At 38.5% G+C, this 27,295-nt stretch overlaps 1 protein-coding gene across 4 annotated transcripts in view; it reads left to right on the forward strand.

The window, feature by feature from the left end:
- Positions 1 to 27,295, forward strand: part of LIN52 (lin-52 DREAM MuvB core complex component) — a 110,108-nt gene that overhangs the window by 28,339 nt on the left and 54,474 nt on the right. Inside the window, exon 6 of one of the 4 annotated variants that reach the window (XM_019427136.2) lies at positions 10,648 to 11,204. The exons of 2 other annotated variants lie outside the window; for them this stretch is intronic. In XM_019427136.2, coding sequence (XP_019282681.1) covers positions 10,648 to 10,667 — 20 coding nt within the window. In that variant the 3' untranslated portion in view covers positions 10,668 to 11,204. Of the gene's footprint in view, positions 1 to 1,096; positions 1,120 to 10,647; positions 11,205 to 27,295 lie in introns of those variants that run through there. One more of the 4 variants, XM_019427137.2, reaches the window with a different exon arrangement.

Raw genomic sequence — 27,295 nt, forward strand, 5'->3', positions numbered from 1 at the left:
CTCATAAATACTTCAGTACTATTTTAAAAGAGTGAGGATGTTCTCTTATGTATCTGCCATATAATTAACACACTCAAAAAATTTGACATAATAGAATATGATTATCTGACATATAATCCATATTCATATTTCTCCAATTTAAACAGAAGTTTTGAATTTTAGTGTAGTTCAGTCTAGCAGTATTTTCCTTTTTTGTTAATGCCACCCCTGTCATTTTAATTTGGATTGTGATAATGTCAAAGCTGCAGTATCTTAGAAATAAATATTAAATTAATAGTGTGACTTGGGCTGGCTGAATTCTTTTCTTCCCCTACTTCTTCCTCACGAGAATACCAGACTATCATTATTGGTTACATAATGGAAAAAATTCAAATGGACAAAGCGAACGTATGTTTTCTGCAACTCACTGGCTTCCTGATTTGATGTGTAAGTTTTCTGAAAACCTTATTGAGTGGTGCATTTTTAAATGTGTTATCACTTGTCATGTGAAAGTCCTTGGAAAACCACTTCTCTTGAAAAACCAAAGCATTTTTAACTGTTGACTAACTTGGGCACTATATGACAAAAAAACTTGCATAGTGATCGAATAACTGAGTTGATGTGTATAATTATTTTAGAATTGGAAAGGAAAGGATAAGGAAGATTTTAATTTCACGTTAGTAATTAAAACTTGGGTACCACTTAAATATATAAGCAGAAGACATCCTTTTGTATGTGTGTGGAAACCATTATGGGTAGTGATATAAGAAATATAGAGTGAATTCATCATATAAAATGGAAATAGAAGATCTAAGCAATGGAGAATTACTAGAATAGAGAAAAGTTGTTTGGGTGGGATGTGGAAACCATAGGGAATTATACTGGAACCATTGATTTCAGCTGGATAATGAATGACTTAGATGAGGGCTGTGCTTATAGACCTTACAGTTTGACCCTGAATGGGCAATCTACCCTGTGCAGTGGATTATATTTAGAAACAGTGGAGTCTACTAGATAGGTTTCTTCTGAGAAATAGTTTTAAACATTAAAAAAAATAATAACTTCATGGGGATTGGAACTACATCATGGGAAAATGAATCTTTGTCTCATTCCCCAGTCATCTAGAAAGAAAAGCCAACATGACGAGGGAACTGCATGGCTGTGAAGATGCCTGAGGAAAAAGAGTTTGTCTGGGCATCTTTGTTGTGAAAGTTTAGGTTATCACTGAAGCACTATACACAATCTTCAGTGGCTCACTGTCCAGCATAGTTTTTCTTTTTCAGTTCTTAGGCCTTTTGTAGAAATGAATATATTGTAACTAAAGTAAAACATGTGAGCAATGACTTTAAGTCCCTGTTTCATGGTTCCAAACATGTACCCTGGGAAATTAGTATAATCATTGGCATCACTGTGGATATTTTGTGAGATTTGTTTTTAAGAAGTTCTTAAGTCAGATCCAAGGAATTATATCTGTATTTGATAGGTTGAAAAGTATAAGTTTGGTTTAAAGAAAGCTTTGGGAGAGTATACTGTCTTATTGTAGTGAACAACTTGTAGGAATTGCTTTTTCAAAATATAGCTTAAGAAGGGCCTTATTTAAGGAAACTAAGGCTAGTAGAAAGAAATGATGGCCTGAGAATAATATAAGGGAAAGAACATTAACTTGGAGATAAGTAGGTAGGAGCCAGATGATAAATAGCTAACAGGTGAGAGCAATATAGTGATTAAGAGCTTGGGTTCTGGGGGTCATACAGATTTATTATGGACCTCAGTCTACCACTTAGGCAAGTTACTTAACTCTCTAGGCCCTAGTTTCTTCATTTGTAGAATGGAGATAATAACCTTAGAACAGTGGTTCTCAAACTTCTTGGAGTCAGGACTTTTTTTTTTAAGTTTATTATTTTATTTTGAGAGAGAGACAGGTCAAGTGGGGAGGGGCAGAGAGAGGGGAAACAGAGAATCCCAAGCAGGCTCTGTGCTGCTAATGCAGAGCCCCACACAGAGCTTGAACTCATGAAACCACAAGATCATGACCTAAGCCAAAACCAAGAGTCTGATGCTTAACCAACTTAGCCACCAAAGTGCCCCATGGACTTCTTTAAACTCTTAAAAATTCATGGTGACCCCAAAGAGCTCTTGTGTGTGGGGGTTAGGTCTATATTTACTGTTGCAGAAATTAAAACTGAGAAAATTTAAAAGTATTTATTAATGGGAGCGCTTGGGTGGCTCAGTCAGTTGAGCATCGAACTCTTGATTTCAGCTCGGGTCATGATCCCAGGGTTGTGGGGTTGAGCCCCATATTGGGTTCTGCACTGAGTGTGGAGCCTGCTTAAGATTGTCCTCCCCCTTCCCCTCTGCCCTTCTTCCCCTTTGTGCTCTCTTTCTCTCTTAAAAATTGTATGTTTTAATTTTTAATATTTTTTACCATTTATTTATTTTTGAGAGACAGAGAAAGACAGAGCATGAGTAGGGGAGGGGCAGAGAGAGGGAGACACAGAATCTGAAGCAGGCTCCAGGCTGTCAACAAAGAGCCTGATGCAGGGCTCAGACCCATGAACGGTGAGATTATGACCTGAGCCAACTTAGTTGGCACTCAACCAACTAAGTCACCCAGGTGCCCCTAAAAAAAATTTTTTTTAATTAATGAATTTTAAAATAGGAATAAATCCATTACATATTCACATAAATAACATTTTTATGAAGAATAACTATTTTCCACACAAAAAATATTGAGAAGAGTGTGGCATTTTTGTATTTTTTCCAATTTCTTTACTGTCAGCTTGATAAAAGCTTGAAAAAAGATTTTCATATCTGCTTCTGCTTTCATATGTTGGGTAAGCTCTAGAAAACTTCATTGGTCACTTGTGAGAGAATGAGTGAAAAAGGCATCTTAGTATTGTACATATAGGTTTGGATTCATGGACTCCCTGAAAGATGCTTAGCGATCCCTAGGATCCTTAGGAGTTTCCTGACTACACTTTCAGGGCTTTTACCTCAGAGTGTTGTTTTTATGATTTGACACAATATTGTTTATAAAAACCTTAGCATAGTGTTGGCACTTAAAAAGTGCTTAAAAACTATTAAGTGTCGTTATCATTATGGGAGCATATGGGAAATTTTGTGTGATCCTATTTACATTCTTAAAAATACCTCTTGGCCAACACGGTAGAAGATGGATTGGTAATAAAAGGAATAAGGTAGAGACAGAGAAACAAATTAGGTTTCTTTAATAAGCCAGACTAAAATGGTAAGCCCTTGAACTAAGATAGTGGAAATGGAAAATGAAGGATAGCTCCTAGAAATCTGAGTTAGTAGAATGGAAAGTCTTAGTGATTGATTGGTTATATTGGGGTCAGGGAATTCTGGTCAGTAAGAATGAGGAGTCAAGAATGACTCTTAGTGTACACCTTAAATTTGCACACTTATATTGTCAGATATATTTCAGTTTTTAAAAAAATGACTCAGGTTTCTGGCTTGGATAAATATAGGAAGAAGATCACCTTTGAGAAGAAAGATGGGAGAGTTCAGTTGTTTAAGGGTATGTATAGTCAATTTAGGAGGACATATGCAGGAGATAGTTAAATATGTGGATCTAGTGCTCAGGAAATAGAGTTTTGAATATCATAAGCTTATAAATTCTAGTTAAAGCCATTAGTGAGAAGATCACCCAGGAGGGATATGTGATGTTACAACAGGACTCTGGTGTGGTAGGCAGACTGAGATGGTCTCTCTGATCCCTGCTGTTTGTATTTATGCCCTTGCATGATCTTATTCTTTTGACTGTGGGCTGGATCCACTGACAGCAAAAATGGTGGAATGCTGCTTCTGTGATTAAATTACAAAAAGGCCATAACTTCTGTCTTGTCCCTCATTCCCCTTTTAAAGAAGCAAGATGCCATGTTGTGAGTATGGAGAGAAAAACTGGCTTGGGAATTGTAAGAGCCTGGACATTAGAAACAGACTTGTTCTAATACTTACTGAAATTTGACAAGTTATCTCTCTAACCTCATTTTCCTTGTCTTTAAAATGGAGTTAATTATAATATCTTATTAGGTTGTTGAGAGGATTAGATTGGATGATGATTGTAAAATGCCCAGTATGAATCTTCATGACCTTGGATCTGGTTACAGATTCTTACATATGACACCAAAAATACAAGCAACAAAGTAAAAAATAGATAAACTGGACTTCATTAAAGTTAAAGACATTTGTGCATCAAAGGACATTATCAAGAAAGTGAAATGACAACCCACAGAATGGGAGAAAAGTTTTGTAAATTATATATCTGATAAGAGGCTAGTATCTACAATATATAAAGAACTTTTACAACTCAACAACAAAAAGACAATCCAATTAAAAGATAGGCAAAGGACTTGAATGGACATTTCTCCAAAGAAGATACACAAATGGTCAATAAGCACATAAAAAGATGAACATCATTAGTCATTAAGGAAATGCAAATCATGGCCGTAGTGAGATATCATTTCACACCCACTAAGATGGCTATAATAAAAATAGTTCAAAAAAAATTTTTTTTTTTACATTTATTTATTTTTGAGAGACAGAGAGAGACAGAGCACAGCAGGGGAGGGGCAGAGAGAAAAGGAGACACAGAATCTGTGAGCAGCCAGTTGATGCAGGCTCCAGGCTCCGAGCTGACAGCACAGAGCCCAATGCAGGGCCCGAATCCACAAACCATGAGATCATGACCTGAGCCAAAGTTGGACACTCAACCGACTGAGCCATCCAGTCGCCCCAAAAATAGTTTTTTTTAAAACAGAAAATAACAAGTGCTGGCAAGGATATGGTGAAATTAGAACCCTCATACATTGCTGGTGGAAATGTAAAATGATGTGGCCACTGTGGAAAGTTGGTGGTTCCCTAAAGGTTAAACATAGAATTAGTGACCTAGCAATTCCACTATTAGATATATACCCAGTAGAATTGAAGACAAGACTTCAAATACTTGTACCTGTATGTTCGTATCAGTACTATTCATGTTAGGTGAAAGGTGGAAACAAGCCAAATGTCTGTTAACAGATGAGTGGATAAGAAGCACAATATAGTATATATACACAAGGGAATATTATTCAGCCATAAAAGTGAAGTACTGATACATAGTACAACGTGGATGAATTTCAAAAACATTGTACTAACCAGGAAGCCAGACACAAAAAGATCACATGTTGTATGATTCCATTTATATGAGACATCCTGGGTAGATAAACCAATAGAGACAGAGCAGATTGGTGGTTGCCAATCAGGAGAAAGGACAGGAGATGAGGGGGAAATGGGGAATGATTGCTTAATGGATACAAGATTTTCTTTTGGAGTGATGCAGATGTTTTAGAATTTGATATAGGTGGAGGTTACACAATATTGTGAGTATACTAAATGCCATTGAAATGTACAGTTAAAAATTTCACATTAAAGCAATTTTAGCTCCAGGGGTACTTGGGTGGCTAAGTTGGTTAAGCATCCAACTTTTTTTTTTTTTTTAATATAATTTGTTGTCAAATTGGCTAACATACAGTATGTGCAGTGTGCTCTTGGTTTTGGGGGTAGATTCCTGTGATTCATCCCTTGTATACAACAACACCCAGTGTTCATCCCAGCAAGTGCCCTGCTCAATGCCCATCATCCATTTTCCCCTCTGCCCCTGCCCCTCTCCCCCCCCCCCCCCATCAACCTTCAGTTCTCTGTATTTAAGAGTCTCTTATGGTAAAGCATCCAACTTTTGATGTCCACTCAGGTCATGCTCTTATAGTTCAGTTCATGAGATCAGGCCCTGCATTGGGCTCTATTCTGTCAGCATTGAGAATCCCTGCTTGGGATTCTCTCTCTCCCTCTCTCTCTGCCCCTCTCTCCTGCTCACATTCTTTCTCTCTCTCTCTCAAAATAAATAAATAAACATTTAAAAAAAGTTTTAGCTCAGTAAGAAAAATGTATAGAATAGTGTTTGACACCTAGTAAGCTATCAATAAATTTTAGATTTTATTATTACTTAGTGTTCCCTTTATCATTAATTTAGCTGTGTGACCTTGGGTATCAGTTTTCTCAGTTGAAAAATGAAGTTGTTGGACTAGAAGACCCCTAAGATTCTTCTAGCATTAAAATAAAATTCTGTGATTTTAAGACATAGCATTTAATTTGTTGTGTAAGGAAAACTGACTCTTAACTCTTCCTGGGTTGCTCCTTTACTCTCACATTCCTGTCACTCACAGCACTTCTGACACCATATGTGGGGTTTTTTTTCCCCCACACCAAGTAATTCTGACACCAGCTGGGTGTCCTACAGTTTAACTCAATTCTGACTTCCTAGAGATACTGTCTGATCCTTCAGGGTAAGGGCTTAGTCCCACAAGAGTACCTTCCCTCCCGCTTCAGTACCAGTCACGAGTCCAGGTTGTCACTTGTGCTTGTGACCGATCATCAACCATAAATTAGATGTTCCCACGAATTCCTTCTTGGGTTTGATTAATTTGCTGGAGTACCTCACAGAACTCAGGAAAACAGTTTACATACTGTTTACCAGTTTATAATAGAAAGGTATGATAAAGGGTACAGATGTACATCCAGCTGGAAGAGATACGTAGGGCAAGATGTGTGGGAAGGGCACAGAGCTTCCATGCCCTCTCCAGACAAACCACTCTCCCAGCACCTCCACATGCTCACCAACCCAGAAGCTCCCCAAACCCTGTACTTTGGGGATTTTTGTGGAAATTTTAATCACATTTAATCACATTCCATTTCCAGCCCTCTCCATCTCTGGACAGGATAGTGGTATGAATGAAAATCCCAAGATTCTAATCATGGCTTGACCTTATGAGCAGCCCCCATACAGGAACCCACCAAGAGTCACCTCGTTACAAAAAAACACTGCTATCGCCCAGGAAGTGCCTAAGAATTTAGCAACTCTGTGTCAGGAGCTAGGGTCAAAGCTTAAATATTAGAACAAAAGATGCTCCTAGGGTTCGTACCACTTAGGAAATCACAAGAGTTTTAGGAGCCCTGTGCCAGGAAGCAGGGGCAGAGAATTTTTTATTATCTCACATTCATACAGCATATATTTATTGTGTACTTTCAGGGTACTGTGCTAGGTACCAAGGACTTAGCAGTAAATAAGACAGAGATGGTTCCTGCTGTCACACAGCTAACATTCTAGTAGAAAAGGCAGTACACAAATAATTGTTTGCTGAAAAATTGTTTTAACTACACTCTGGGGCAGGGGTCAAGTGGGCAGTGATCGTTCTCCTGAGAAAAAGATAGTTAAGTATGAAGAATGAGTTGGAGTTAATTGAGTGAAGGAAAGGGAGATGAAGGAAATTGAGTGAAGGAAAGGGAAGGAGCATAGTGCCTTTGCAGAACTGAAAGACAAGGCTAATATGCCTGGAGTTCAGACAGTGACTGCTGAGAGAGACAAAGGCTGTATCATGTAAGACTTCTCAGGTTGTAGTAAGGATTTTGGATATTATCCTAAGAACACTGGGAAGTCACTGAAGGGCTTAAACAAGCCACATTCAGTTTCTGGCCATGTGGAGAATGGTTTGGAGGGGGGCAGGAGGGGAACTGGGGACACCAAGTAGGATGTCATTGCAGTAGCCAAGACTAATACCTAGAACCAGGGTACAGATAGTGGTCAGGGAGAGAAGTCATTGAATTTGAGAGTAATTTAGGACAAAGTCTTGATTGATTGCCTGTGTGACACGAGAGAGGAAAGAGAGGTGTCAGGGTTGAGTCCCAGATTTCTCCCTTGAGCATGTAAGTCAGTGGCATGTAAGGACCATTGGAAGGCTTTCACTTCAGGCTGAGATGAAATAGCAGGGACTAGATTCACCTTCCTTCCCACCTGAGACAAGTTTTTTAAGTGACAAAATTGATGAAACAGTGGTTTTATGACACTGACATCAGGCAACAAAGGACAGTGATCTCTGAAAGGTAAGAAGTAAATGCAGTTGAGCCCCGTGATTGTCCCAACCCACTGCTGTGAGAGTTTCCACGTTGCGGTGCAGGAAGGGGGAATCCAGGCAGAGGTTGGCAGACTCCCTGAGTTGAAGACACAGAGCTAAGAGTCTGGAGAGACCCAAACAGCCGGAGTTCACAGGAGAGAGTTGTAGAAAGGTGAAAGCTGCACAGGAGCTCTGGAGAGCTGCAGAGGGTCCTCCTAGAGTCTTCAGCTGAGTACCAGTCAGTGCGTTCATGCAAGGAAACGACTTGAGGCTGAAGAGAGGACCATCCCAAAGGATTAGGGGCAACAGTGGTTGGCACCACAGGCCAGTACAAGCACCTGCGCCTACCAGCCACACTGACAAAATCTCATGATTCACAGAACTCAGAAGAGTTTTGCCTCAGTAGTAAATACAATCATCAAAACTTCCCAGACGATACACTTCAAGTATGTGCAGTTCATCATATATGAATTACATCTCACCAAAATTTTTTAAATTTTTAAAAAATGTCTGTTATTTTGGAGAGAGAGAATCTGAGCATGCGTGAGTGGGAGAGAGGCAGGGGGAGAGAGAGAGAGAGAGAGAGAGAGAGAGAGAGAGAGAGAGAAAGAGAAAGAGAATCCCAAGCAAGCTCTGCACTGTCAGCACAGAGCCCAACTCAGGGCTCAGTCTCAAACCATGAGATCGTGACCTGAGCCAAAATCAACAGTTGGAGGCTTAACCAACTAAACCACTCAGGCGCCCCAGTTTTTCATTCTTAAGTATACTGGTTTCTTTGCCTATTGAGGCCATTCTACAACAGATAACCAGCTCAGATCTTATACCCATCATGCAATGCACTTTGTTAAATACCACTCTTATGTGCTTTTCCTGGGTTCTGGTAATCTTGAGTGTATTCCTAGTGTCCGCTTAGAATTCCTAAATGCAGCAGTGTTTCTGAGATTTGGAGGAATAACCAAGAATAAAATTTGTTTGTATTTACAAAGTGACATTTAAAAAAAAGTAAAGACAGTTTTCTGGTCTTAAAGATCTCAGTTTGGGGTTTCTTATGCTTTTCAAAATAATATCAGTGTGGGGAAAACAGCTTCTAAAATGTAAAAGCCCTGCTGGATTTTAAGATAAAGGTGGTTTTACAGCACTGTAGAGAGATTAGAGAAAGGGCATGTGTAAAGTGCTTAGCACAGGTGTAAGTGAAGCAAATAAAGTGTAGTGCTTATGATTTAACTACATACATGTTAGATGTCAAAGACTGTAAGAACAAGAGATACCTCTTATCTGACTGAAAATAATTGTTAAAGCCATGGAGTTTGTTTTGTTTTGTTTTTTGTAGTATGTATTTTTAAAAGTTAAATATGGGGGCGCCTGGGTGGCTCGGTCGGTTAAGCGTCCGACTTCGGCTCAGGTCATGATCTCGCGGTCCGTGAGTTCCAGCCCCGCATCGGGCTCTGTGCTGACAGCTCAGAGCCTTTAGTCTGCTTCGGATTCTGTGTCTCCCTCTCTCTCTCTCTCTACCCCTCCCTCACTCACACTTTGTCTGTCTCTCTCTCTCTCTCAAAAATAAATAAACATTAAAAAAAAATTAAAAATATATATATATATATTAAAAGTTAAATATGAGCTTTATTTTTTGGCCTTATAAAGCAATACATATTCATTATAGAAAATACAAAGAAAGCAAAAATCAGGCAAAATCACAGCATCCCCAGATAGTCACTTTTAACATTCTTCTAAGTAATCTAAACATCTCTGAGAGATATTATACACACATATGTACACACACACATATGTGCATATAAATATAAATTTTATATGCATGGCATCATGCTATTGTTCTACAACCTGCTTTTTCAACTTAGTTCATTGTGATCATCTTTCAGTGTCCATGAAAATGTAGCAAAATCATTAGTTTTATGAATGTGAAGAATACCATTATGAGATTATTTATCATATATTTTGTTAACTCTCTCTTAGTGGACATTCAGGTTGTTTCCAGTGTTTCACTAAAGTAAATGATGCTGCAGTGAGATCCTTTGCTGGATCAAAGTGAATGGCACATTTACAGTTTTTATACATATTAACAAAGTGACCTCTGTTACTTTGGACACTTCTCCAAATTATATTTCTGAGAGTGGTAAATGAAAGCTCTTGTAGTCCTCTAACTTAGCCAAGCCTGGATATTGTTAAACTTTTTAATACTTGCCTGTTTTATAGAGAAATTATGTTTCAGTGTTTTTTACATGCATTTGATTGCTAATAAAGTTGTGTTCATTGGCCAGTTTGTTTTCCTTCTTTCATGAATTTCTTGTTATCATCCTTGTCTACTTTTCTGCTTCTCTTATTTAAAGGTGAGGATGGGGCGCCTGGGTGGCTCAGTCGGTTAAGCGTCCGACTTCAGCTCAGGTCATGATCTCACGGTCCGTGGGTTCGAGCCCCGCGTCGGGCTCTGTGCTGACAGCTCAGAGCCTGGAGCCTGCTTCAGATACTGTGTCTCCCTCTCTCTCTGACCCTCCCCTGTTCATGCTCTGTCTCTCTCTGTCTCAAAAATAAACATTAAATAAAAAATAAAAAAAAAATGAAGGTGAGGAAAGTGAGATCTAAAGAAAGGAAGTAACTTTCCCATGGTCAGCCAGTAATTTAGTGCCAGAATCGGTAATCATAGCATGCTACAGCTGGAAGGGGATCTTAGACATCATTGAGTCCCAACCCTCTAATGTTACAGATGCAGAAACAGAGGCCTAAAGATGTTAGGTGACTTGACTAAGGACAGCTACCCAGCTCATTAATGACAACCAGGAATCTGAATCATGTCTCATGAAGAGGGAAAGGCAAGTAACATTTTTGAGCCTGCTGTATTTCTTGTGTTTTCTCATTTAATTCTCACTATTATTTTACCATAATTAACCCTTGAATAATGCAGGGGTTGGGGCGCTAACCCCATGTGCAGGCAAAAATGGTTCATAGAACTTTTGACTCCCCCCAAACTTATTTACTAATAGTTAATTATTGACCAAAAGCCTTACCAATAACATAAACAGTTGATTAACACATATTTTGTGTATGTATTAAATACTGTAGTCTTACAATAAAATAAGCAGAAAAAAGAAAATGTTATAAAGGAAATCATAACAGAGTGCCTGGGTGGCTCAGTCCAGTTGAGCATCCGACTTTGGCTCAGGTCATGATTTCACGGCTCGTGGGTTCTAGCCCCGTGTTGGGCTCTGTGCTGACAGCTCAGAGCCTGGAGCCTGCTTTGGATTCTGTGTCTCATTCTCTCTCTGCCCCTCCTCTGCTCACTCTCTCTCAAAAATAAATAAACATTGAAAAAAAAAATCATAAGGAAGAGAAAATACATTTATAGTGTAAGTGGACCCATGCAATTCAAACTTGTGTTGTTCAAGGGTCAACTGTATTCCCATTTGAACAGATAAGGTGACTGAAGTTCAGAGAGCTTCCGTGATTTGCCCACACACCTAGTTATTTGCAAACCTGGACTAGAAGTCAAATTTTCTGATGCTTGATCCAGGGGTATCATTGCCTCTTAGAATAGTAATAGTAGATATGTTTCTTGACTTCACTCAAATACTCATTTGATAATATATGATAATTTGCCTCTTGGGAACTTGTAAATAAAACTCTGCCTGTGTTTAACAGTTCTTATTTGATACTGGACACCAATCTAACACTTAGGAGCTTTAGGAACTCTTTATTATAAGCAAAAACAGATCAAATACCATGTCTTACATCTTATGGGTGAATAGATTTGAGATTCATGAGCTAGATATAACCTAAGTTTTTAATGGTAGAGATGTCTGGATTGAAACTCTCAGTATTTTCTTAGAAGCATTTTTATTCCGTTGAGAGTGAAATCTTAACATATAAAATGAAAATGACATTTGGATTCTCTGAAGTGTAAAATGGACTTGAAATCATCAAGGGGTCAGTAGGAACAAAATCGAAACCATGTCAATTGCATCCTCCATATCTCCAGGAAAAAAAAAAAAGTGCCTCTTAACTTTGATTTCTTGACAGGTCTCAGAATTTCAAAATCATATAGAGCTAATTTGGTTGTAGCTTCATCCTACAAAGAGGTACAGAGATTAGTATTGACTTGTATATAACTTTGTTGATACTCTTGGTTTGGTTCATACATGTAGAAGTTAGCTGGTAAAATCTGTGTTCTGCATTTCTGCTTTCCAGAGAGATCTTGTAAGTGTTTGGGTTGATGTTTTTTAAACCTGCTGGTTTCATCTAACTATGTTGGGGGAAATGGGAGAATGTAGCATGTGATAGACTCTTCCTTTTTTTTCTTTACAGAGGATTTTGTAGGCTTATAGAATAGGGGAGCCAACCGTTAACTCACATTCTAGTCTTTAATCATGTGGGATCTGTAAGTCTCATTATTTAAGAAATAGACATTATTTCTTTAGTATTTTTCTGATTTACTCTATTGGAATAAGAGTTACACATTAGTTAGCACTTATAGATTCTGGTAAAGTCTAGGATTTTTGATTGTGCCTTTTTCCCCCCTTTTTGTTTTTTTTCCTCCCCTCCTGGAGCCTTAGTGACTAGAAGAATGTAAAAAATAAAAGTTGAGTGGTTTAAGGCAGTGCTAAAGCTAAAGCACATGTTAGCTCATGCTGAGATGGTTACCTAAGAGTATGGACCTTTAAGCTCAGTCCACTACTGAAAAACAAGTATCACCAGAAGTAATGCTTATTCTAGTATCAAACATAACAGTCCTTTAAAATCTCCTTTGGAATGTTGAAAAGAGATCAAATGAAACCGTCAGAATGGTTATTTATTGAGGAAGAAGAACCCTCCAATTTCATTCACCCGTTGTAGCTCCACTTTCTCATTTTAATGCTCGGTCCACATTGGTGATGGTAAAAGAGGTCCTGTACCTGCAGAGATGGCGGTGGGAGAAGGGACATCACCTTTCCATTTACTGCTTGTTGCAATTTGGCCTGTTTACAGACAGAACTGCTTCATGGGTGCTTCTGGTAGAGAGCAAAGGAAAGCAAGGTAGCAGCAAGAAGTCAGCATTTACGCATGACCAGTGAATTGGCTAATTTTTAACATGCAGTTAGTTAAGAAATGATTACAGCCTGAGGAGTCATGACCTCAACTTTTCATCAGCTCCATTGGATTGTGCCTCAGTTTGGAAATGAAGGAGGTATGCGGGAAGTTTTAATTGTACCTGTGTGATTTATCCCTAGTCAGCTCTTTAATTTCTTCTGGCTGTCTGAGGTTTCCGACATGCTGTAAATTTCCCCAACTTTTTCATTATCTGCAATTTCTTTATGACTCGTGAATCGGAGTGGAGAGAGAGTATGGATTTACAGCGGAGATAAACATGTCCATAAAGTCTGTATCTGTGTCAGTAATTGTACTGCTGTCAGTGACTGTCCTGTTTTACAGGCCTCTCTTGGGAAAGGAACAGGCTTCACTACCAGCAGCACTGAAATGCTTGCTTTGATTTGCATTAACTTGCTGGGAGACTAGGTAGGAATGGTGGGATAGGAATTGATACTGGACCTTGGCCTCTTGTTTGTTTAAAGTCAGATGACATTGTGTTGGATAACTGTGTGTTGAAAATAGAACATAGACAACCTTTGCTTCCTAAGTGAAATGCAACTTTATTGATACAGATGTGAAAAAATCTCTTCTAAGTTCATGTGCTTTTAAGATGACTTCCCATCCATCTTTCCATTTATCTTTTATTTGAATTAAAACACAGGATGTCTCTTTCAGAACACTCAGCCCTCAAGAGTGGGGCAGCTAGAGTTTTCATGACGTTCCAGATTTTCCATCTGCCATGTCTTAATTCTCAGCTGGTAATGTCTCTTTGCTGATTGCTTGAAGTAGGGTGCACTCAACCATTTGCCGTGAGAAAGGAAGGCTTAAAACAGAGACAAATTCTTAATATTCCGTCTTTAAGGACGCTTCAGGATTTCTCTAGTGTTTCCTTAGAGCAATTGTGAAAGAAACCAAAGAGAACCCTTTAAAAATAGGTGGAGAAGCAAACACACAGAATTTTCTTCTAGTACGTTTGACACTGGAGCACACCCCTCAAGAATCAAAACTGTCCTTGTGTACCCTGAACCCTCTGCAAGGTAGTTTAAAAGAGTAGTAGGTGGCGGTACAGTTCAGCAAAGAGAGGATAAGATGCAGGATAAATCTCAGTCCTTAGTCATCCCACACGTCCAAGTAATGTGGAGAGTTTTCTAGTTGATTTTTCCAAACCTTTAACTTCTCTTCCTTCTTCTGCTTGCATTCTTTTTGCCATCTTTCTACTAGTAGATGGGAGAGGGAAGATTAAAGGAGATGATATGATACAAGATTGTTTGGCTTCTTTCCAGAAGCTGTGGTGAAAAAGTATGGCTAGAGAAAATTATAGCTAAAATGAGATGTGAAATTATCTGTGTTTTTGATTCTCTGTCTCTCCTGTTGCCATAATAGAGTTTCTTCTTACTCAGCAAAGGGTCAACTACTTTCTTTGGGTGAGAGAGAGAAGTTGCTGAGGCCCCTTTGGAAGTTAGCCCTTGCCTTTCTTTAGACTAGGAACCCTTTGTCACTCACTCTCTTCTTTCCTATCACACCTAGCAGTGCTCCTCATGGAGTAAGTTACATCGTTAACCTGATTCAAGTTTGGGAAAACTTCTAGTATATGGCTTACTAGGTCTGGTTTAAAAAACATACACAATAACCTGAAAACCAAACAAACAAAGCCACAATTTAACTTGGTGCTGTAGCTTCCAGTTTTGTTTTATGAACTTAAAAAGTTTTCTTTAATGAATGCCATATTGGAAATGTTCAACATCCATTTTGGTGTAGACCTTTATTTTTCCTTTTGTCTTTTATCCATTTTATACAAGCTGGTTGTCAGCACAAGTTTGGGCTAAGTTAAGGACTTTCACCTATATGCCTGCTCCATTAGAAGGACATAGCTCTGTAAAAATAGGCTTTTTTTTTTTTTTTTAAGTTTGTTTATTTTGAGAGAGAGAAGAAAGAGTGTGTGGGGGAGGGGCAGGGCTAGAGGTAGACAGAGGATCCCAAACAGGATCTGTGCTGTCAGCACAGAGCCCAACATGGAGCTCAATCCCATGAACTGTGAGATCATGACCTGAGGTGAAATCAAGAGTCAGACAGATGCTTAACCAACTGAGCCACCCAGGTACCCCTAGAGTAATAAATAAGCTTTCTGATTGCTCAGATTGAGAGGCTTGTTATCACTAAGACTATTATTGCCTCCTAGAAAATAGTTTTATAGGTGGGGAGAGTATAGTACACTAGCTTCCTGTGCAAGGGAAGCACTTTTCTTCTGGTTGGAGAGAAAATAGTTCATGGTTGTCTGCTTCTGTTTCTGCTGCTGTCAGCTGTCAAATTCAGTAAAAACAAGGGTCTAATTAGCCAACAGTCTCAGTGTTGGAGGATAATAGCATTAACAAAGAAGAGAGCAACACAATAAAAGATTATTTGAATATGAATTTGTGTACCTGCTCTTCACTGAAATGGCTCCACAGTGGGAATTGATAACTTTGTATTAAAGGGTTAATAAACAAAGACACTGGACAGTGATTCCAGAACGTGTCTCCAGATTGAAAAACGACTGGCATTTCTTCCTCACTGTCCTTAATCAGGCTGAGAATGGAATCCAAGAGTAGCCAGGCTTGAAACTAAAGGGAGGGCTGGAGTATTGATCTGTTAACTGCTTGTAGAAGGGATCATTCTTGGGTGAAAATCCTCAAGTGGTAGTTTAGTTTTTAAGATCCCAGACTTCCTTGGCTACATATAGATTAAAAATAGCTTATTTCAGATTATCAAGTAAAAGAATATGAATGCCACAAATAGGTCAGGGAAGAAGCTCCTCTTCACTAACTTAGGAAGAAATGCCGTTAAGTCTTTTCCTCCTGCAGTTCATCTTTGTATGAAAACATTTTAAATACCCCGTAAGCCTCCCCCGACCACATACATGCATACATATATGTGTATGTGTATGTATGTACATGTACGTGTGTGTGTGTGTGTATGTGTGTGTGTGTGTGTGTGTGTGTGTGTGTGTGTGTGTGTGTTTAAATTTTTATTTCTCCTTGAACTATTTGGAAGTAAGTTTCAGGTATGAGACACTTCACCCCTAAACACCTGAGAACACATCTTCTAAGAATAAGGACAGTTTCCTGCATAATACTGCTTACGTCCTGTAGCTGCAACATATCTAATATCCTTTCACATTCAGAATTCCTCAGTTGTTCCAAAAATTTTGTGTAGTTTTTTTTTTTTTTCTTTTTAAACCAAGATCCAGTCAAGATTCAAGCATTGCAAATGTCAGTGCATTCTTGGTAGAACATTTAGTACTAAATTCTACACACCAGCTCTTTTAATAAATATTTACCAGGCACCTGAGTGGCTCAGTTGGTTAAGCGTCTGACTTCAGCTCAGGTCATGATCTTACGGTTCGTGGGTTTGAGTCCCGTGTCAGGCTCTGTGCTGACAGCTCTGAGCCTGGAGCCTGCTTGAGATTATGTGTATCCCTCTCTCTCTGCCCCTCCCCCACTCATGCTCTGTCTCTGCCTCTGTCTTTCTCTCTCTCAAAAGTAAATAAACACTAATAGTAATAATAAATATTTACCAGTTTTTTCCTATGGTGAACATGTATTTACTCAAATGACTGTCATTTTCCTCTAGAATATTGAATTTCAAGCTCCCTCTATAGGGGGGCCGGCTTTATCAAGCTTCTTTAATCTATTTCTGGTATTCTCCCCTTCTGCTAACCAAATTAGCTGTAGAATTGATCTCTCTCCAATAACTACTCCATTCTGCAGTCAGAGTAATGTTTTTGAAACACAATTGACATGTGACTTTATTCCCTTCTTAAAGCCCATCAATGGCTTCCCAATTGCTCTTCAGAAAAAAATAAGAAATCTTTAACTTGGCCTTGTTGCTCTGTGTGATCTGGCCTTTCTCACACCATGCACATCTCACACCATGCTTCCCTCTCTTACCATGGGTTCTACAAATTCCTCACGAGGCAAAAACGAAGTAACGAATCCATCCGGGGAACACATCTTGGGAGAGATGAAGCTTGGAAGTACACCTTGATGGCTAATATTTGCATATGAGAGGAAGGAAGACACTTCAGACTGGAAGCAGTTTTTGAGTATGGGTTGGTTAGAGTACTAGAAAGTGTGGAGGAGCTAAATTGGAAGACCTGAAGGACCAGGCTGAGGGATCATTAGAAGTCTGATAGCTACCTCCAAGGAGAATTGAAGGGTGTGATGATGGGTCCCAGAGACTAGCTAGGAAGCTGTTGCAGTCTAAGAATACAGTGCTGCTTATATTAGATAGGACAGTGTGAATGCAAAAGACAGGACAGTTGAGAGATATTGGGGAGGAAAAATAGGTATTAAATTGTAACAAACTGGAAGGACACAAGAGTCAAAATGATTTTAAGATTTTAAGCCCCTGTGACCAGGAGAATACAATTCAGGCTGGAAGTGGGGTACAGAGTGTCAAGGCATCATCGAAGTGAATTACGTAAGCACCTATCACTATTATAAGCTAAAAGATTCTGGATATCAAGTCTGTTAGTTAGGATAAGGTTCAACTATGTGAACTGTGGCTTACACAGAGTAGAACTCTTTTCCACAAAAAGGAAGGCTGGAGGTTGACAGGCCCAGGCTGGTAGGACACAGTCAGAGTGTCATCAAGGACCAAAGCTTCTTTCTTTCCACTCCACTTTCTTAGTGGTTTTCAGCTAAAGGATACCTCAAAATACAGGGTGACTACTAGAGCTCTAGCCATCAAACCTGAGATGTAGGCCAGGAGAAGGTAGGAAAGAAGAAGGGCAAAGGGAGGTGGGGGGGGGGGGTCCCACACAGCTGACTTCTTTTTTTTTTTAAGCAGCTTTCTAGAAGTGCCATAGAACTTAGTTGTCTGCACCAACCTAGCTGCAAAAGACTGTCATCTTTTATTGTGGGCTATGGTTTTGCTGGCTAGAAATTAAGGGTTTTGTTAATAAGGAGGAAGAGAATAATAGGTATTGGGATAAGCAATCAACATTCTCAGTCACAGGTAACAAGACACCTGTGCAAGAGCAATGACTGGTCAGTAGAAGTAGAAGAATGTGAGGTGATGGCCATGTTGAGAAAGCTCAGAATTAGTGATTTTAGAGGTGTATGAATGGTTGTTCATCTGTGAATTAGGCTTCATTCTTATACTTTACTGATTATGTTGTATGAATTATAAACAAAAGTTAGGGATTGATTGTGTTTTCTTTACCATATGGTATGCTTGGTATTCCAAAAGTCAGTAAATTCATACCCATGAGTCCTTTTAAGGGATCTTGCAGAGCTTTTCTGGGGGGTGGGGTGGGGACGGCTATTTTTCCAAGGAAGTAAACAGAAAAATCTCAGCTTTTTAAAAAATCTTTAGGAGGCAGACCACTCAAGAAATGGTGAGCTTTTAGTAGTGACCCTTTTTATGGTCAGTTTATTAATATGTATATCTACTAAGCAGGTTCTGAGTAGATATTTCTAGTTATGAAGTGAAATACTTGGTTCTCTGATTTCCATATATTTATCAAAGCAGATTCTAAGAGATTTAAAAAAAAAAAAAAGATTGTTTCAGTAAAATTTTCTTTCATGCAGTTAGCCTGGCCTAGTGATAGTGAATCCAAGCGCTGATTTTTATTTTTGCTGTGTTTCACGTAGCCTTGATTATAATAGGGCATCAGTGTTGTTGAGTGGGTGGTTGAGTTACTTCTGAAGCCCAATATGATGTAAGCTCTGGTAATATTTAGAAGTTAAAGGCAGTCTTTATTGTTTAACATAATCAAATTTACTTTATAGCCAGTAAAAAACCTTTAATATCTTTTATTAATATATAATTATATTATTAGTATAATTATGTATTAATAAATTACATATTAATATAAGCTATATTTACAATGGCTTGATTGCTAGTTTTAACAAAAACTAACCCCAAGAATACCTTTCAGCAAAATACATGAAAATAGAGTCATTTAGAAGCATTTTCTGAAAACTTAACCCAAAATGCCAAATAAATCTTTTAGGTTTATGCTGCTTAGAATAGTAAAACTTGCATTTTACTTAATATTTAAAGATGACTTCTTAGCACTTTGTCTATTGCAGAATGTGCATGATTTTGCCCTACTTCTGGTGACTGGATTCTCATCCTTTCAATAGGATCAATATTAAGCCAGCCTTCTTTACCTCCTCGATCCATATTAAACCTGTCTTGGAAAGAGTTCGTTTATTGGATAATATAGCTACACCGGGGCTCTATGACAGTATCTTTTGCTGCCTCATTAACTCTGGAGCATTAGAACAAGATAAAAATGCCCTAAAGCCTCTTATCTGATGTCTGGTGTAACCTGCTGAAAGCAGGAGCGCCATTAGTTTATGTTAGAAATCAAATGGCCCTCTCCAGTGCAGGAAGTACTGATTAAACCTGAAGTGTCCCTGGAGGACTCTACAGCTGTCACAGGGGTGGTGGCTGTCCCTCACCAAAAGAGAAATCTGGGCCAGAGGTCCCAGGGGGGTGGTGCTTTAAGAACTAGCACGTGGCTGCCCCAGCTGTTCTGCTTTGCCTAATGAATTGTTTTACAAGAAGAGGCTGGGTATTGTCATCACAAGCTGCCTTCCTTAGAGACGGGAGCAGGCCAAATAATAAGTAATGTTAGTGATGGTAATTGAAATGTGATGGCTCTCCTGGGACCATCACAGCCCTAGAGCTGGTTGGCACTTGTGGATTCTTGTCCTACCAAGGCCCTATTTGAAGTGTGCCTTATTTTTTTTTTTTCAACTACATAATTGTGAGTTTTTTTTTCTCTCCTCCTCACTATAGAAATTCATTGACAGAAGCAGTCTTAGGAACATTACAGTAGTGGCTTTAAGTACAAAAAGAACAGCTTTGACTTTTTCATTTAAATTATCAACACTGCAACAGTTAAGGACTACCACATATTCTTAGTCTCTTGGAGATCACTGCAGAAATCTCTCTAGGCTACACTTTTGATTTAAAAATTTTTTAAATAGCGTAGTAGGATATAAAGTGGAAAGTAAAAACCTTGCTTGCTGAACTTACCAGAGGTAACCACCAAAACATTTTCTATGCATAATCAAGTTTATTTATGTTACCACATACAGATGAGATCATAATATATGTACTGTTTTGTGACTTACTTTTTCACCCCACAATATATCTTGGATATCTTTCCACAGCAATACAGATAGATCTACCCCATTGTTTCCTAATTGCTGCATAGAATTTTATTGTATTGATGTACCAATTCTAGACTCTTACTGGGTAGTTTGACCTGGACCCGTGGGTGGACATTTATTGTACCAACTGGTTGCACTCATTGATTTGTATTCTATGGTTCACCCTCTCACATCAGTGATTTTCCTTTCTTCAGGGATGTTCCAGGACATTTAAAATAGGAAACAGTGGAGGTAAAACTTTTGGGGAGGGATAGTGTGAGTCTTGTTATAGACCACCAGCTGGACATATGTGTAGTGATATGTGCCCTACTGCATATTTTAAGTTTTTTGCTTAGTCCAGATAGGTGAGGAAAACAAATAGCCTTTAATGGATGTTGTCTAAGGCATCGACTGGAGGCTTCCTCTCAAATTGAATGAGTGTTTTCTTCCCTAATTTTCTACTTCAGATGTTCCAAGTATCAAGTTATGAATGCATTAATGGACTTGGGAAATGATTTGTCAGCACGTGAAAATGAGGACTTAGGTTTATTGTGTTAACAGCTTGGCTAACAAAGCAAGTTTGTACCTTGTGAACTTTAGGGGCCTTGCTGGGAGTGGCAGTGTGATGAATGAAGCAAAGCAATTTTCCAAGAATATTTCAGGTCAGTGACAGAAGAAATCACTTGTCTTCTTGGATAAACCAAAACCTAATTTTAGTTGCATCTGCCTTCAATAGGACCTTTGCAAATTGATAGAAATTGGCACTTCCATCTAAAATGGGAACATTATGTGTCTTTTAACTGAAAGCCCTTTAGTCTCATTTTCTCACCTCTTCAAAGTTCTGATTTGCCCAATCGTTATTGAAGAGATGTCATACTTCTAACTTGTGAAATGCCAACTAGTTCTGTTTCAAGTTTCTTCTACAGTGTTTTCCTCTCCTTGATGCATTCGAATTGATGCATGATGCTTAACTTAATAATTGGAGGCTATTAATAACAGTTACTATTTATACATGATTTACCTCTTGTCCAAGCCTTCAGTAGATTCTTGGGACATATGGGTGTATACCGAGATTTCAGGGGCTCTTGTGGGCTATTGGAGATTCTCTAGACTCATGCTGTTTCAGAATGGTAGCCACTAGCCACATGCCATTTAAAGTTAAATTAATTAAAATAAAATAAAATTAATTTAATTTCTCAGTCACACTAGTAAATGCTTAGTAGCCATGTGCAGCTAGTAGCTACCACACTGGACAGCACAGAGAACATTTCCATTAACATTACTCTAAAGGTTGGCGAACCGTATAGCCCACAGCCTGATTTTGGGTTCTCTGTGAACAAAGAATGGTTTTTACATTTTTAAAGGGTCATAAAATAAAACAAAAATCAGAAAAATATGAGACAAAGACTGAGTGTGGCCTGCAAAGCCTAATGTATTTACTACCTGGTCCCCTATAGGATAAGTTTGCTGACCCTTTGACCTGTGCCTCCTTCTCTTAATAACATTTCAGCTTTCTGATCAAGTTAAGGTTAGGGGTTTCCCTAAGCCATCAGAAGATTGTGAATCTATTAAGCAAATTAGGCAAATTGAGGCACAAAGTTTTTTACTGTAGATAGACCACAGAATGAGTCCAGAGCTTACACAAATCAGTTCCCTGGAGCTAGCACAAGTGGGATGAGCTTTGAAATAGGTAAAATTCTTTGTAGTATAAATGATCAACTTGCAACCGCTTTTTGAATAATACCTACAGTGTAACAGAACAACATTCTGATTTTGTACACTATTTTGTGACTTTTAAGTATTCCTCCTCCCATCTTACTCTGAAAGAAATAGAATGAATACATTTCAACAGATGCACTTGACCTTTCAACAAAGAATTTACCATGAAGATTTTTAACTGTTCAAATAATTTTAACTGTCAAATTATTTCACCCAGTCTCTCCTTGGAAGAATGAAGCAGAAAGATGCTTCTGCTGGTATTCTCTCCATCTGAGAGATAATCTTCCCTTGCCAAATGTAGCTAGCAGTTTCTCATTAAATGTAAAGCTTATGAAATCTGCTATAAAAGTGAGCATCTGGCACTTCTGTGGAAAATTATAGAGTCAACTTGTTGCTGTCAAGATAGGACCTTGGTATTCATGAGCGGACTTTGTGATTTCCCAAGTTTGTGCTAACCCATACTATTTTTCCTCTAAAATGCATTAAGGTTCATTTGAAAAAAATTAAGGTATCCCTTTGGCTTTTTGATGTGAATTATTCCATAATTAGAAATAACTCAAGTAGTGCTCCCACTAAAATAAATGTTGTACTACAATACATTGAATTATTGGTAGAAGCATTAATTTGAACTTGCCTGAATCTTCAGATTTAAGATAGTGATATCACATTATTATGGATTGTGTGATGAGATCATGAAGCATACTGAACCCCAGAAAAAGTCACATTTCAACATTAGCCTTGTCAAAAAAAGCAAGTGGTAAAGGAGATAAGGAAGAGAATTGTGAGATAGTAGAGAGGAAACCTTCATGAAGTATAGCTTCTTTTTCTTTTTAATGTTTATTTTTGAGAGAGAGACAGAGTGTTAGCAGAGGAGGGGCAGCGAGAGAGGGAGACACAGAATCTGAGCTTTCAGCACAGAGCCCAACACAGGGCTCGAACTCACGAACCGCGAGATCATGACCTGAGCTGAAGTCACACGCTTAACCGACTGAGCCACCCAGGTACCCCGAGTATGACTTCTTTCTAAAGGACAGTAAGAATGGCTATGTTTTGCTTTTATTCACTGGTACAAAATCAGTGAAAATTTTATTACTTAAGGTTGTATTCATTGATCATCACTGGTTATGGTTTCTAGTAGCAATTTCCCAAGGTAGAACTTTGACTAAATTTATGGAAACTCCCCAGATTTGTTCTAATCTTTCAGTGCCATCCTCTTTGCCATTCTTTTTTTTTTAACTTTATTTATTTTTTAGTAATCTCTACATCCAATGTGGGGCTCAAACTCAATGATTTCGAGATCAAGAGTCACAGGCTCTTCCATCAAAGGCAGCCAGGTGCCCCCTCTTTGCTATTCTTTGCCAAATCATCTCTAAGTCTTCTTGTTCTTTCAGTTCTTCCATGTCACTTTTATGTGTGCCCTCCAAACCTTTGCCATCCTCTTGTCTCACTAGTATTAATAGCATACTCCTCTTCGTTGCCTGTGAAAATAAGCTGCTTGAAGCCATACACTGCCTTCTTATAAGGCATGCTAAGTAAGAATCCAAAGATCACCCAGTCTCCAGTAAGAGATCCCATAATATTTTTTTTAATATTTAAAAATTTTTTTAATATTTATTTATTTTTGAGAGAGAGAGACAGAGTGTGAGTGAAGGAGGGGCAGAGAGAGACGGAGACACAGAAGCCAAAGCAGGCTCTGGACTCAGAGCTGTCAGCACAGAGCCAGACATGGGACTCGAACTCATGAGTTCGACTGAGCCACCCAGACACCCCATAATATTTTTCTTATGTAATCAACGATGTATCTCTACTAAAGCTGGCTGTTACCAAGTTTGAGATCTTTGTCCATGGCATTTTATGATGCCAGTCAAAGTACGGCAAAGACATATACCATGGGCTTGTATTTTACACTCCAGCTGAAAAATCAGAAACATTAAGAGGAAGGAACATCAACTTGAGATTTAGAGTTGCAAACCATAGCCATTAACGATAGCCTTGCACATTGTCCATGATGAGGAGAAACTAAAATTTAAACTTGAGAAATTAGATAGTTCTCCAATCCTGCCATAAAGTATTTATAAGACCAATCCCAAAACGACCCTGTATCTGAGGCTTTTATATTGACGTATCCATATTTGGAAAGGAATTCTTTTTATGTCCTGAGGTTCTCAGATTAGTAGAACAAACTTAATTTTTGCACAAAGTCTACCCATTACTGCAAAGTAGATGAGGTAGCCTGATCTTAAACTCCGCAAACTCTATAAGGATATCTGGGCATCTGGGTTTTTCCACCACCGAATTCCCAGCACTTCTTACAATTAGTACATTCTAAATGTCTCTTGTCCAGTAATTAGGTGTTTACCTTTCCTCTTTCATGATTCATGTTTACAAAGGCATTTTTCTTTTCATATTTGTGTTAAACAATTTCTTGTTATGATTGATTAACTCTTCCTTTTTATGAACCTTTAACCTCACATTTTCTCCCGCATCACATTGTGGTCATGAGTCCTGTGTTTCCTGTACCATCCTCACTGCCTTTTCAGCTTTCATTTTTCCCTTTTCTTTTTTTTTTAACGTTTATTTATTTTCAGGACAGAGAGAGACAGAGCATGAACAGGGGAGGGGCAGAGAGAGAGGGAGACACAGAATCGGAAGCAGGCTCCAGGCTCCGAGCCATCAGCCCAGAGCCTGATGCGGGGCCCGAACTCACGGACCGTGAGATCGTAACCTGAGCTGAAGTCGGATGCTTAACTGACTGAGCCACCCAGGCGCCCCTCATTTTTCTCTTTTCTGATGAACATTTTTGGTAAAAGCTGGTGCACTTGCTAAAACATTCCCATGTGCCGCTGAATTTGTGATGGAACTATTTGTGTCATAGATGTGAGCCAACCCAAAGAAGTATAAAAATAAAAGATGGGTATCTTTTATTCCAAATTTGTAGGAACTTCTAATCCTCTCCAGTTTGCATAGTGTTATCTTTACTATGTATAAGAGTACCGCTAGGGAATGTCGCAGACACAATGGGATGCTGGTGGTAAGTGGACTGCTAGGCCCACTAACTAGCTGAATGTTTTGTGTGTTGTTTAGATTAGTTTAGATTAGTTCTTCAGCAAAATTGCAAGTAAACGCCTGTGTTATATTGGCTTTCATGCTTTTATAGTTGAAATCCCACAGATATTAAAGACTTAGATTCCTATACTGGTAACAATTATGAGTTGTTTAGAATAACTTGTTTTCCGCCTAAGTATAAAGTATAAAGAAAAATTCAATTCTTGTGTAATGGAACTATTCAGCATTGTATATAATACTGCTGTCTGCTTTTCTCTGGAATATTTTGTAACACTGTTAGAAGAAGAATAAATGGTTTTTTGCCTAAAAGGAGATCTAACAATTCTTTAAATTAATAACTCTGTCCTTAGAGATTATATTCGATTCTGTTTTTATTGTTCACCACCAATGTGTGAAATGGTCTGTTATCACTTACATTTGCCTTGGTATTTGTAGGGCTCAAACAGTGGGGAGATCCCAGTTTGCATGATTAACCTTGTAAGGACTGTGGATCCTTCCGAATGTAGGAACTAGTCCTGTACTTTATTTAGGTCAAGAATGAAGCTGGTTTTGCAGAAATTAACAAGCATGTCCTAAAACTCACATGGAAATACAAGAGACTCAGAATAGCTTAAAAAAATAAAAAATCTTGAAAAAGAACAAAGTTGAAGGGCTCACAGTCTCAAAATTTTAATACAAAGCTAAAATAATCAAGACAGTGTAGTATTTGCATATGGATGTCCTTATGGATCAATAGAATAGAATTGAGAATCCAGAAACCCTCATATTTATAGTCAGTTCATTGTTGACAGGGGTGCCAGACCATTCAAGGGAGGGAAAATAACTTAACAAATGGTGCTGGGAAAACACAACATTCACCACAAGAACCTAAAATTGAACCCCCTACATCACACCATATACAGTTATTAACTCAAAATGCATTATTGACCTAAATGTAAGAGCTGAAACTGTGACAGTCTTAGAGAAAACATAGGCATAAATCTTTATGACCTTAGATTAGGCAGTGGTTTCTAACATATGATTCCAAAAACATAAGCAGAAAAAGAAAATTAGAAATTGGACTCCATCAAAATGTAAAACTTCTGTGCTTCAAAGATACCATTAAGAAAGTGAAAAGACATGGAGTGCCTGGCTGGCTCAGTAGATAGAGCATGCAACTCTTAATCTTGGGGTCGTGAGTTCAAGCCCTACATTGGGAGTAAAGTTTACTTAAAAAGAAAAAAAAGAAAGTGAAAGCCCACAGAATGGGAGAAAACTTTTAAGTTTGTTTATTTATTTTAAAAAAGAGAGAGAGCACAAGGAGAGAGAGGGAGACAGAGAATCCCAAGCGGGCTTTGTGCCTTCAGTATGGAGCTCAGTGTGGGGCTCAGACCCACAAATCATGAGATTATGACCTGAGCTGAAACCAAGAGTTGGATGCTTAACTGACTGAACCACTTAGGCACCCCAGAATAGGAGAGAACTTTTAAAAATCATTTCTGTATTGTTTGATAAGGGGCTTGTATCCAGACTATATAAAGAACTCTTACAGTTCAACAATAAAAAGACAGTAGCCCAATTTTTAAAGTAGCAAAGGATTTGAATAGACATTTCTGCAAAGAAGATATACAGATGGCCAACAAGCACATGCAGAGATCCTCAGCATCATTGATCATTGGGGAAATGCAAATCAAAATCATGAGATACTACTTTGCACGCACTGGGGTGACTATAATGAGAAAGATGGACAATAACAAGTGTTGGCAAGGAGGTAGAGAAATTGGAGCACTTGTGCACTATTGTTAGGAATGTAAAAATGGTGCAGCCATTGTGGAAAACAGTAAGGTGCTTCCTCAAATACTGAAAATAGAATTACCTATGATCCAGCAATTCCACGGTTCTGTGTATATATACCCAAAAGAATTGAAAGGAGGGACTTACACAGATATTTGTATGCCCATAGCAGCATTATTTGCAGTTGCCAAGAGGTGGGCACAACCCAAGTGTCCATTGGTGGATGATTAGCTAAACAAAATATGGTATGTACATACAGTGGAATATCATTCATCTTTAACAGGAAGAAGAATCTGACATATGCTACAACATGGATGAGTTCAAGGATATGCTAAGTAAGACAAGCCAGTCATAACACAGAGAGACAAATACTGTATGATTCTGTTTATATGCAGTACCTAGTCAAATTCATAGAGGGAAAAAGTAGAATGGTGGTTGCCAAGGGTTGGGGAAGGGAGAATGGGGAGTTATTATTTCATGGATACAGAATTTCAGTTTTGCAAGATGAAAAAAAAAGTCTGAAAATACGTTGCACAACAGTATCAATATACTTAAAGACATTGAAATGTACACTTAAAAATGGTTAAG

Source organism: Panthera pardus, unplaced genomic scaffold, assembly GCF_024362965.1.
Source record: "Panthera pardus isolate Hobbes unplaced genomic scaffold, ASM2436296v1 HiC_scaffold_24, whole genome shotgun sequence".
Classification (NCBI taxonomy): domain Eukaryota; kingdom Metazoa; phylum Chordata; class Mammalia; order Carnivora; family Felidae; genus Panthera; species Panthera pardus.